Source organism: Aedes albopictus, chromosome 2 (genome assembly GCF_035046485.1).
Source record: "Aedes albopictus strain Foshan chromosome 2, AalbF5, whole genome shotgun sequence".
In the NCBI taxonomy this organism is placed as follows: Eukaryota; Metazoa; Arthropoda; class Insecta; order Diptera; family Culicidae; genus Aedes; species Aedes albopictus.
Genome location: NC_085137.1, coordinates 417624708 through 417637135, shown reverse-complemented (window position 1 = coordinate 417637135; position 12428 = coordinate 417624708). Strand labels below are relative to the sequence as shown.

Here is a 12428-nt window from a genome sequence, read left to right as displayed (position 1 = left end):
TCTTCTTGGCGTAACGTCCCCATTGAGACAAAGCCTGCTTCTCAGCTTAATGTTCTATGAGCACTTCCACAGTTATTAACTGAGAGCTTCCTCTGCCAATGACCATTTTGCATGCGTATATCGTGTGGCAGGCACGGATATACTCTATGCCCAAGGAAGTCAAGGAAATTTCCTTTACGAAAAGATCCTGGACCGACCGGGAATCGAACTCGTCACCCTCAGCATGGTCATGCTGAATACCCGTGCGTTTACCGCCTCGGCTATATGGGCCCCTTAAATCAATATATATTCCTGGAATTTTCTACGGAACTCATGCAAAAATTTAAAAAAAAATCAAGAAACTTTATGAGAAACTGTGTAAAGTATCTAGGAATGCTTTTTTGTTAAATGATTTATAAAGGCACTTCTTGGAGAATTTCTGATAATATTCCTAGAGCAATTAAGAATGATTTACTGGAGGAATTCTGGAAGAAATTTTTTGAGGAATTTCCAAATAAAACCCTAGAAGAATTCTTCAATTATTTTATTTGGAAAATTATAGAAATTTACGGAGGAAATAATGAAAGAATTTCTTATGCGATTCACGTGGGAACTCCTAAAAAACAATCCTGGAAGAGTTCACAAAGATTTTCTGAATGTCATAAGGATTTCCTGGAATGATTATTGAAGGAAGTATTTGGTTAACCCCTTGAGAAATTCTCAACCAAAATCCGAAGCAAATAAAAGGGAAGAAGAGAAGAAACTTCTGGAGGAATTCGAGAAAGGACTTCTTGTGCGATTTATAAAGTAACTCCCAGATGGAGCTTGTGAAGGAAATTGCGCCAAAAATCTTAGTAGATTTCTGTTAGCTGTTATCAAGGCACATTTTGTAAAATTAATTTATAAAATTATTCAGTTTTTTTAACCGTTATGTGTCCGACAAAATTTTTGCTTTTTTCTACACCGTGCTTTTTAAATGGGCGCTGGGTACCCGGGTTTCAAATTTAGTTTTGTGTTATGAGCGGTACATAGTTTCTTAAACAACTTTTTGACGGAAAAATATTTGGAATTTTGTTATTAAGATTCGGGGTAATGGCTTCCAGTCTCTTTTAATTAAAAACGGATTCTTATGCTTTCATCCGACGTTTCGGACACATTTATTGTGCCTTCTTCTTGGGATTAAGAATGTTCCGTATTATCGTTAAGGGCCTGCAGCATAGGCACCTTTGTCAACGGTTTATGCTCCGACAATTCACCCACTTTGTTCTGGCCGTGGGCTGGATGAGCTGGATGGGCTGATTTTTCAGAAATCGATCCGGCTCGCAGAAAAGAGGTGCAGTCTGCTTCGCGCCACTTTCACACTTCACACGCTTTTTGCACAATTTCATTGCAGAAACGGAGAATTGACCTTCTCACCATACCAAAATTCAGCTCATTACTACAAATCTAGTACTACACTGAACGTACCCCATTGAGGTATCGCCCTTCCAATTTACTATCGATATTTAACCCTTCCCATCTCAATAAAATTAAAATAAAAAATGTGACATATATTTTTTTTGTACGAAATTTTTTACCCTAGGCTAGATCATCGCGGGACCCACGCTTTACTTCCCTTTTGGAATTACAAAGGCTCTAGCGTTGAGTAGTCATGTATAAATACTTCACCGATTTTCATGGAATTTTATCAACCAATTGATCACATGTCAAGACGTCCTCAAGCCAAATTTTAGAAAATTTAACGTACCCTTTGCAAAGTCACGAACATGTTTGCATGTACAGAGTATTGGTGATGCAGGATTGATCTTAGTTCAAAGCCTAACCCAAAAACTGGAAATATTTTGTAATGATGCAGAACTTACTAAGTAAATGTCACAATAATAACGAAGAAACACTTCAAGAATTTTATTGATCAACCCGTTTTTACTTAAAACATTAGTCTTCTGTTGTTTTTTTTTATTCTTCAAAAAATATTTTTTTATTCAATTTTGCTTTTTTCACATTTACATTTGTTCACCCGCACCTAACACAAGCACAAAAGAAACCAAACTTTCAGCCATCTATCGACTTTTTTACTTTAAATACAACAGTGCGACACGCTCTTAGAGCCAAAGCCAACCTGCTACACAGTCAAATCGTAGTATTAGAACCAGCCAGTAGTGTATCCTGCACCCCATAAGCTTGGACTTAGCGATCTTCGCGTCATAGACACACCTTAACACACAGCCACGCCCACAAACCTCACATGTTCACATTATGCCACTAAATTGTCGATTTCCTCTTATTCCCCCATTTCTGTAGATCCTTGCAGTTGTCCGAGAGATCCCCCAGTCGGCAGCAGGTCCCCAACATCGGAGTGGCGGCCCTACCCCATAAGGTCGTCGTACGGTTGGGGAACGTCCCGAACAAGGAACGGCCGGCCTACGTGACGGGGTCGCGGAAACTTACCGGAAGTCAATTACTGACGCAAGCGGATTCGGTGTACCCGCGAGTGTCGCCCAGCAGTACTCTGGATCGGTTGCGGAGAGAGACGGCTTCGCACACGATCGTGGACGTGCAGGACAAGAGCAAATCATTCGATAACAATAACTATGGCGGCTACGAGTATGAGTATGATAAGAGTAAGTCCTTTGACGAAAACTACGGCGTGGAGAGCGACAAGCGAGGGTACGTTGCGACGGAGGGAAGATCTTACAGTCACGATCGAGTGTTTGGATCGACGGGGACTTCTTCGAGTAATGAGTATAGCCAATCGTCCACGTCGAGGAACAGAAGTCCACAGACGTACGGGAGCAGATTGTACGAGCATGACCTGCAGCCTCAGCAGTCCTTTGACGTAAGCCGGATGAGTCGATCGCCGATCATGAACTACAATCAACGACGAGTGATCGCTAGGGAGCGATCACCTGTACCTGGAGCCAGCAAAGCCATGCTAGGACAGCACTACCAGAAGCCTTCGGATTTGTATCTGATGAGGAACCTGACACCGGACTCGGAGTATGACGATCGAACAACGCCCGATTTCGGAGATGGTCAAGTGCCGACTTCAACGACGATAGCACCGCCCACGACGGCTGCAGCAGCTGCAGCGGCCTTCAAGGAAGCCGAACTGGTGAAGAAGTTCTTGTACGCAACGAAAAACAAGCAATTGCAAAGAGAGTCACGTAACGTTGTTGTACCTCCGGCCGGAACGCCATCTACTGGAAGGTATTGAACTGCTTAATTCCTTCTCCTCAGAATCAAATCAATCAAAATCTCTAAACAGTAATCTGTCAGAAAAGTAGTGATGCCCTGCACTTGCACCACTTTGCGCCAATTCGCATTGTAGGATCGAGAACACAACCTAACACACTAACCCGAAATGGCCCAGGATCCTCCAAAATCAAAAGCCTAAGCGTAAGACTAACAAGACTACTAACAAGGAATTTAAACATACGATACGATAAGATTGATATTTTAATACTAACACCGTAGTTTTTAAAAACGACACTAGCCTAAAATAACTAAATTGAACCTGTTAAAACTGTTAATGCACTTACGGACCTGTTAAAACGAACAAAATCAAAACGAAGTGATTCCAAAGTGTTCCAATACTTTCTCTTTCGATGTAACTCTAGTCAATCACAGAAAAAAAAAAGACAGAAGACGTTTGTATACCAACAAATCCCACAGACAGAACCTGTAGCAGCAAATTGGCCTCCAATCAGACAGATTTTTGAATGCATTTTCCCTCCTCTTTGTATCCTCATTTCAGTTGTACCGCTAGTTCCTGTGATTTTTGGCCACACTGTGGCGTCACGTCCTCGACGACGCTTTCGGTCGAACACAATCAGTTAACAAAATCGGGTAGTGAAAACTGTTTGAACAGAAGAAGTATCGGTGCCGGAGGTGACATTGCAAGTTATGCTACAGGTCTTCTCGGTAGTACTAGTACTAGTGGAACAGCAACAGGTGGTGAAGTGATTGTGATCGGTGCAAAGTCTGGCGCCCCGGCGATGGTCACCGTCAAGGCCAATAGCTACGGAGGCGTCGGACACCATCCGTTGAAGAAGCAACAAAACATAGAAATCCATGACCAAGACCTTCCGACGATCATAGGCGCAGGACCTTCACGCTACATCTACGGTGCGCCCAATCGGCCGGCCATCGTGAAGGCCAACTCGATCACTTTCCTCGGTGAACACGAGATGCCAATTACACGCGACCGTGTTTCGAAGTCGTTTTCCCATCAGGGCTCGACGTCGACCATGACTACGACGGCGGCCACCCTGGCCAAGCAGGACTCCACTTCCTCGAAAAGCAATTATTCGCTGGCGGATCAGACGCCGGGATACAACAACAGCCACGGTAGAACTGCCGTTCCGAAAGGCGGGAACAGTGGCGGGGGAAGCAGCAATAGCAGCGTCAAAAGCAATAGTAGCAATTATAGAGTCAATCGAAGTCCCAGCAATAAAAGCAATCCTCCGGGTTCGAGCGGAAACAATCACCGCTACTACGGTGGTGGTACTGGTGGTTCTGCTGCAACGGCGGCGGACAAAGCTGGCTCCGGGAGTGACGGACGTGATAGGAAAGCAAGGTGAGTGTTTGGCTTTTGGGTTAATTTTCCTCGATTTTCCGAGACTGAGGGGGAAACGGTGCTAAAGCTAGTCGAAAAGCGAGTTCATTCATAACGAAATTTGTTTGCTTGTTATCCGACCGAGCGAAAAGCGAAATAGATTGTTTGCTGTTTATGGATTCTCCAGGTTGTTGGAGGAAATGAACAAGCTGGTTTGTTTTCTATTTTTACAACCTTCTCTTCGAACCAGAAGAGGCTAATTTTGTGGGAAGCTTCTTTTTATCGATAAACAATTCCTTCTTCTTGTAAATCAGAGCATATGCGAATATAGTTTTAATCAAGGTAATAAAATATGGTCGTCGCTAAGTCAACGAGGGCCAAGTAACATTTTTTCTAACTAGACATTACTCCCTTTCTATTTTTGCGAACAGTTGTTCATAGCAAGACAGAAATGTTTTCTCATTTTATGTCGGTTAAAGTATTCGTTCGGCTAATGGGCCAGCCGTTCTCATATTACAGTCAACTGAATTACCAAAAACAATGCCAAAAAATGAACGTCATTGAATAACGGGTTGCAAAGGGGTATTCTGCGCTCATTAAAAAATGTTATAGCTGAAGGATTCGTCATCAACATAACTGTCATCATTGAAAATTCGAAAACAAATTACAAAGAGATTCATGCACTATGGTAAGTGATACTGAATCCTGATCAATGTTACTATCTATCCCTCCCTAAAGGGCAAACACGAAATTATTGCGACATGCCATTGTCATGCCAATTTTCTTATAATGTTTAGAATCAAACCAAAATTTTAGGGTACTTATATTTACATATTTACTTCAGAAATCAAAAGAAAAGTTAATCGATGGTGCCTTGAGTGTAAAATTGAACGCATATTCGCTTGATGCCCTCCATCAAAGTCTTTACAGTGTCATCCGGTACTAGTTTCTCTGTTTTTTTTTTCATTTTCTTAACACGTCCTTCTCGTCTTTGACTGTCATTCTGCTCTTCTGAAGTTCCCGCTTCATCATTGCCCAGTACTGCTCCACCGGGCGCAGCTCCGGACAGTTTGGCGGATTCAAGTTCTTCCCGAGCAGAGGGGCATATCAAATTAAAAACTACGAAATTACAAAACCTGTTTTTATATCTCGTTTTGTTATTATTGTATTATCAAGGCATTACGTTTCCATAACATGTTTTGTTGGACAATCTTATTTTGTTATGACCAAGCTACATTAAATAACATTTCAATATTACATTTTGTTGTGGAACAAGTTTGATTATTATTGTATTATTGAGGGTGTACAAATACTTTATGCTGTTGGTATCAAAACTAAAACAAGTTTTGAATTAAATCCTACGTCATTCAAGAACGTTATTTACAGTATTTCGCGAGTTATGCTTACGGTATCACATTTGATAAGAGGTGTGGTATATTCCGTGACATGGAGGTGCTGTAATGTGTACAAAACCAAGTCCCTGCTGGGCGCTGCGAGGTTTGAAATTGACTGAGTTGTAGCTAAAAAGTTCCCAAAATATCAGCCACTGCCCAAGTGGCGCAGCACCCTACATACATCGAAACGAGAACATAGCAGACGATATTGAAGGTGGGGTTTGAAAAGGACGTCACAGACTCCGCCTTTGACATGAGAATTTCAATGATAAAAATGTCAAACTTATTGAGTAAACTTGTTTGAACGAAGCTAATACAGACAGCTGAATCCAAACTTGTAGATGGTTTTGAATCGGATTTTTCAGAAATATTTTACATTTTCACATTTTTCCCTGTCGTTCCAGAGGATGAAGTCGGATCTACCTACAGTCAGGTTTTTTTTTACGCGGGGGATACGTACCGCGTAAAAAAACTTAGTTCAAAATTCGAAAAACCGCGTAAAAAAAGTCTCACCATTTCTCGACGAATCATGCAAAAATAAGACGATAATTTTTTTTTGTTTGGAGTAAACCGCGTAAAAAAGACCTGACTGTATTTGTGGTAAAATATTACATGAATAGTTGAAAATACGCCTATGAGGGAAGAGAGAAACTGAAGTTCGCAATGATTGTTCCGCCATTCTCACATGCTGGTCTAAATATGTATAGCATTCTCAGCCAACACGAAGTCATATATGATGTAGAAAAGGATGCTAATGTGGAGGCCATATGCGTACATGCTTTCATTTAACCACGGGTAAAGTGTACGCATATCGCCTCCACTTTAGCATCCTATTCAACAGCATGTGCGATTGTTTGATATCATAACTAATTTTGCTTTCGGGATGTTATCAATAACTCTTTAATATCAAAATTTGTTATTGAAATATTTCCCAAATTCACTGTTATTAAGTTGTTATTGACACTAACAAAACATGTTATTAAATTGAATTTTCAGGAACAAATTTTTGTTATGTGACTTGTTATTTTGCCGCTTATGACAGACAAGTTTATAACTCAATATATTATGTTAATAACATAAAAATAACTAATTCCATTATGCAGTTATTTTGCCAAAATAACGCATTTTGTTATGCTGTTGTTGTTTTCTTCTGCTCGGGTTTCGAACAAAATGGACAGAATTGGCCTCATACCACTCCAGGACACTTTTAGAATAGTGACATGATGCCAAATCTGGCCAAAATAGCAGAGCTTCGTCGTGCTGCTGCAAGAATGGAAAAAGGCGCTTCTCGAGGCACTCAGATTTGTAGATCTTGCCATTTACTGTGCCCTTTGTCACGAAAGGCTCACTCCTCAGTCCGCAAGAGCAGATGGGCAAATGAGATATTTGGAGGTGAACTTCGACATTTTCTTCTTCTTAAATTTGTCGTCCACATCGAACTTGCTCTTTCCGGTGAAAACTTCAACCCCGGAATTTTCTTAAAATCGGCTTTTATATACGTTTTGTCGTCCATCACACAGCAGGCATATTTAGTCAGCATCTTTCCGTAGAGCATCCGTGCCCGAGTTTTAGCCGTCGATTGTTGCCACTCATCGTGGTTAGGGAAGTTCTGTACCCTGTTTTGTAGTGCAGCTCTCTTCTTTGCATTCTGGACGTAGCTCTGCGACATGCCGATCTTTTTAGCAAAATCACGGCTTGAGACGTTGGGATTTGCTTTAATCATCCGCTTCATCTTTCCCTCCGTCTTTTTGCTGTCTGGTCCCGGTTTTCTTCCAGCTCCTTTACCGTGGTCCGCCGGAATCGCTTCAACACTCTGGAGATGGTTGAATGGTGAATGTTCAACTTTTTTTTCCAAACTGCCGTTGCGACAGATCAGAAAATTCCAGGTGTTTGGAAAGAATTTGTACTCTCGACTCGCGTCGGTTCACCTCCATTTTCGTTGAATCGAAAAACACGACTTCGAGTTTGGCAGCATGCAAACAATACACATCAATGAGAAAGTGTGCAAAATTTGGTTGATTTTTACCCAATGGTTAAAAATTATGCCCTGTTGAATGTTTCGCAATAATTTCGTGTTCGCCCTTTACTAAAAAAAAACTCTTGTCTGTGACAACTATGGAGGGTCCAAAAGGAGAACATACCTTCTTTTTCCAAATGTACTGTCACCAATGCTATACAAGATATGCGTTGAGCGCAACCTCAATTAAGGACAGACTTGTTAGAATCCAAAAATGACCGCCACAATGGCCGACTTTGACATCTATTCACGATTTCGAGGGTACAAATCTTTTCGTTAACAAAACCAGCGCACCTGAGCTTCTTATTTTAAGCTTATTACAAGTGAGCAAGAACAGAATAATAAAATGCACTGTTGTTTGATACTTGCTTCGTGAGATTTGTGCGTTTGAAGTTCTGATACAGTATTGAAGCGGGATTTCATGAAGTTTGTCCTTAACATTTTAAGCTTTATTCTGCTCTATAAGAAATTTTATTAATCAGTTTTTTTTTTTTCATTTGAAATAAAACTGATTCATACATCAAAACCTTAATGGACTACTCTCGAAAAGGTTTTCTAAACTGTATTAGGAGTAGAAATAAAACTGTTTTAAAACTTTGATGAAACATTTCTGGCGTTCGATTTGAATAGGTCGTATGTTTGCTGTGATTCCTATGTAGATTCGACCTATTCAAATCGAACGCCAGATTTTTCTCTCTTAGCGGATATGATAATGAATGACCATGTGTTTTTTTTGCCAACAATATGTCTGGCAACTCTTCATTATTATTATTTCAACCCTGATCGAACCTGTTGAGCTCACTACAGATTACGTGCACTTTCGGATGCTGTAGAAGTTCCGAATACATCACTCAAGTAACGAACAGCGATCTATTTATTCACTCCGCTCTCCGATGTGGTTGGGTGTCTACTGTCGCAGCGAGCATTTGCTGATGCGGTTGCAGCACCTAACTGCCTCTCTTATTTTCCGTGTTTATTGTCCCTCCTTTTCTAAAGGCTTTTAATCAAGGGGTACATCAATAGTGTTTATATACTCTACAGAACCCGATGGTTCAGAAAAGTTTCTTAAACAGTATGAAAAGATTCAGGAGGAAATTGTTGTAAACGAATTCGCCGTAGCTCAAAACGCACACGCCATCTGCACACCGAACCATCCGTTTCAAAACTCTTCCTCAGACCCCGAAAGCACACTCACAGATCTAGAGTCGAACGCCCGCGATCAATGCAAAGATCTCCTCTTTCCTTCTTTCCATCGTCCAGCAACGTCTTTTTACTCTCGCATGCCTTCTCATTCATGCACAGTTTAGAGTTTAGACGGTGTTGCCAGATGGATTCTGCATCACACAAATAACTGTCAAGCTAAAGGGCTTTCCAATAATCGCTGCTCGAAGGTACACGCTAAACTAATCCTACTTATCCCAACCAAATCTTATTCACCACAGAAATATAATTCGCAAGTATAGGTAAAGCGATATTTTCAAAGTAACATTTCAGAATTTATTATGCGTTGAGGCCTATGCGCATTAAGGTACACCAGGGCAAGATGAAACACAAAGTTTTGAAATAGATTTCAAAACAATTTGGAAATTTGTCCTTCGCTAAAAGAATGTTTGAATCAAAAACTATGTGTTATGACGATCAAAGTGTTTATCATCATTAGAAAACATCTTATATACCCGCTGTATCATCTTACCCCACCCGTTTCAACTTGCCCCGGTGTACCTTACACGCAAAAAAAAAATCCGTTCCTATATACGTGAACTCCCAGTCACGGCAACGAGAACAAACGGGAACTATGTATAGCAACGATAACAACAATAAGAAATGTACACAGTGAACTAGATGTCACGGTTTCTAGAACGCCCATATTGACAGCTGGAACTAGTTCCAGTTCACGGTGTATATTTGCTTGTTCTCATATTTGCGTTTGTTTGTTCACGATTATTAGAACGGTTTTCTGAGCGTGTAAACTTTATCATGAATATTGAGATTGTAGAATCATGAAATGAAATGGGGGTGGAAGCTCAGGTAAAATATTATCTCCTGGGCGCCCATTAAAAACACCACCCCCGGCGAAGACTGGCGCTCGAGCCTAGCTATTTAGCACTGTAGTTGGAGGAAATGCCAATGCAGAACCCGTAGCTTCCGGGAAGGTAAGCTCAGCTCCCTGGGTTAGTGGGTTGGTGTCAGGCCCTGCGAGCCAGCCGTAAAAAAGACTAGCACCGGAAAATCAACAAGAGATGAATGCGAACCGATACCAATAGCGACGACCACAGCGACGAAAAGGGACTTGCGATTGGAAGCTCGGTACGTGGAACTGCAGATCTCTCAACTTCATCGGGAGCACCCGCATACTCGCCGATATACTGAAGGACCGCGGGTTCGGAATCGTAGCGCTGCAGGAGGTGTGTTGGACAGGATCTATGGTGCAAACGTTTAGAGGTAATCATCCCATCTACCAGAGTTGCGGCAACACACGTGAGCTGGGAACAGCTTTTATAGTGATGGGCGACATGCAGAGGCGCGTGATCGGTTGGTGGCCGGAGCGATGAAAGAATGTGCAGGTTGAGGATCAAGGGCCGATTCTTCAACATTAGCATAATAAACGTGCACAGCCCTCACTCCGGAAGCACTGATGATGACAAAGACGCATTTTACGCGCAGCTCGAACGCGAGTACGACCGCTGCCCAAACCACGACGTCAAGATCATCATAGGAGATCTAAACGCTCAGGTAGGCCAGGAGGAGGAATTCAGACCGACGATTGGAAAGTTCAGCGCCCACCAGCTGACGAACGAAAATGGCCTACGCCTCATCGATTTCGCCGCCTCCAAGAACATGACCATTCGTAGCACCTTCTTTCAGCACAGCCTCCCTTATCGTTACACCTGGAGATCACCACAACAAACGGAATCGCAAATCAACCACGTTCTGATTGATGGACGGCACTTCTCCGACATTATCGACGTCAGGACCTACCGTGGCGCTAATATCGACTCTGATCACTACCTGGTGATGGTTAAACTGCGCCCAAAACTCTCCGTTATTAACAACGTACATTACCGGCGGCCGCCCCGGTACGATCTAGAGCGACTGAAGCAACCGGATGTCGCCACCGCATACGCGCAGAATCTCGAGGCAGCGTTGCCGGACGAGGGTGTGCTGGATGTTGCCCCTCTAGAGGACTGCTGGAGTACAATCAAAGCAGCCATCAACAACGCAGCTGAGAGCACTATCGGGTACGTAGAACGGAGTCGACGAAACGATTGGTTCGACGAGGAGTGCAGAGCGGTTTTGGAGGAGAAGGAGGCAGCGCGGGCGGTAATGCTGCAGCATGGAACCCGACAGAATGTGGAGCGATACAGACAGAAGCGGAAGCAGCAGACCCGTCTCTTCCGGGAAAAAAAAGCGCTGCCTGGAAGAAGCGGAGTGCGAGGAAATGGAACTGCTGTGCCGTTCACAGGAAACACGGAAGTTCTATCAGAAGCTCAACGCATCCCGCAAAGGCTACGTGCCGCAAGCCGAAATCTGCAGGGATAAGGATGGGAGCCTCCTGACGGACAAACGTGAGGTGATCGAAAGGTGGAAGCAGCACTTCGACGAGCACCTGAATGGCGAAGAGAATGTAGGCACGGAGGACCAAGGCGGCGGAGGAAATGACTATGTTGGTGCAGCAGAGGACGGGAACGAACCAACACCCACGCTGAGGGAAGTTAAGGATGCCATCCACCAGCTCAAAAACAACAAAGCGGCTGGTAAGGACGTTATCGCAGCGGAACTCATCAAGATGGGCCCGGAAAAGTTGGCCACCTGTCTGCACCAGTTAGTTGTCAAGATCTGGGAAACCGAACAGCTACCGGAGGAGTGGAAGGAAGGGATAATCTGTCCCATCCACAAGAAAGGCGACAAGTTAATGTGTGAGAACTTTCGAGCGATCACCATTTTGAATGCCGCCTACAAAGTGCTATCCCAGATCATCTTCCGTCGTCTTTCACCTAAATTAAATGAGTTCGTGGGAAGTTACCAAGCCGGTTTCATCGACGGCCGGTCGACAACGGACCAGATCTTTACCGTACGGCAAATCCTCCAGAAATGCCGTGAATACCAGGTCCCAACGCATCACCTGTTTATCGACTTCAAAGCGGCATACGACAGTATCGACCGCACAGAGCTATGGAAAATTATGGACGAGAACAGCTTTCTCGGGAAGCTGACTAGACTGATAAGAGCAACGTTGGACGGTGTGCAGAACAGCGTAAGGATTTCGGGTGAACTATCCAGTTCATTTGAATCTCGACGGGGACTACGACAAGGTGATGGACTTTCCTGCCTACTATTCAACATCGCCCTGGAAGGTGTTATGCGACGAGCCGGGCTCAACAGCCGGGGTACGATATTCACGAAATCCAGCCAATTTGTATGTTTTGCGGATGACATGGATATTATTGCTAGGACATTTGGAACGGTGGCAGAACAGTACACC

General features: G+C 43.1%; 1 protein-coding gene across 2 annotated transcripts in view; it reads left to right on the top strand.

Annotated features, from left to right (window-relative positions):
- The window catches only part of LOC134288495 (uncharacterized), a 674651-nt gene that overhangs the window by 482635 nt on the left and 179588 nt on the right, over positions 1 to 12428 (top strand). For both annotated transcript variants that reach the window (XM_062853534.1, XM_062853533.1), the window contains exons 4-5: positions 2281 to 3186; positions 3734 to 4555. In XM_062853534.1, the coding sequence (XP_062709518.1) occupies positions 2281 to 3186; positions 3734 to 4555 (1728 nt within the window). The remainder of the gene's footprint in view (positions 1 to 2280; positions 3187 to 3733; positions 4556 to 12428) is intronic.